The 908-nt window shown below is 48.6% G+C and overlaps 1 protein-coding gene across 1 annotated transcript in view; it reads right to left on the bottom strand.

Annotated features, from left to right (window-relative positions):
- The window catches only part of RHEBL1 (RHEB like 1), a 4,866-nt gene extending 4,334 nt beyond the window's left edge, over nucleotides 1-532 (bottom strand). The window contains exon 1 of the mRNA XM_072399365.1: nucleotides 309-532. Within this exon, the coding sequence (XP_072255466.1) occupies nucleotides 309-360 (52 nt within the window). The 5' untranslated portion in view covers nucleotides 361-532. The remainder of the gene's footprint in view (nucleotides 1-308) is intronic.
- Between the last annotated feature and the right edge of the window lie 376 nt (nucleotides 533-908).

Genomic DNA, 908 nt, shown 5'->3' with positions numbered 1-908 from the left:
CCCTCCCCCACCCCAGGATGAGCAGCTCCTCATTTATCTCACAGGAAACACCGCTAACCCCCCACCCCAACTCTGCACACAGCGCCATTACCATGGAAACATCGCCATACAGGCTATCCGACCCTACAAATGTAACGAAATCTTTACAATAGCGCCAACATATACCATTGAAACATTCGCCCACTCTGCCCCAGATGCGATGTAATAGCATGACAAACTTCAGGGCAATGGGTGACATGCCAGAGCTGAGTGGGAATAAAGCCCGCACCTACAGAAGCGAATACATAGCTCTACAGCCCACAACTTACCGACTGTTGGGTATCCGAGCATGACAACTTTGCGATGTCTGACTAGAGGCATGATGATCAATGGAAGTACAGCGAAAGAGTATGCGCGAAGTTCTGTACAGAGGGCGACCTTAATACTAATTATGACCTGCTCCGCGGTCTTCGGTTCAAATAGCCCAGCGGTATCAGGGAGGACCGCCCATTGGGCTTCTGGGCCAATCACAGCTTTCCTAAAATTTTGATCACTCGCCCATTGGCCAAAGAGGCAGCAGGTAGCCAATATGCGGTGAAATGAAAGGTAGCGGGCAGTGTGCTTATTGTTTGGGTTTTGGGAGAGAGCCGCCCACACTAATATCACATTGAGAGCAGTGATTGGTCACTCTGGTCCGTGATTGGTCGTTCGGCTTTGTGATTGGACGGGACTGGAAGGAGGGCGGATGGCAACAAAGCCATGTGTGTGTGTGCACGGGAGGGCTGCATGGTTGTGCTTGTTGTTGGCGCCTATAGAGGATTACAGATAAACGTATTTTACATCAATTCCCAGAGGTTTCTATTATCTCAATCTATTCATAATGTGTACATCTTAATATATGTTGGGACCTGAAATATAACACTAGTTTC

Source organism: Pyxicephalus adspersus, chromosome 1, assembly GCF_032062135.1.
Source record: "Pyxicephalus adspersus chromosome 1, UCB_Pads_2.0, whole genome shotgun sequence".
Classification (NCBI taxonomy): Eukaryota; Metazoa; Chordata; class Amphibia; order Anura; family Pyxicephalidae; genus Pyxicephalus; species Pyxicephalus adspersus.
This window is presented reverse-complemented; position numbering and strand designations above follow the sequence as displayed.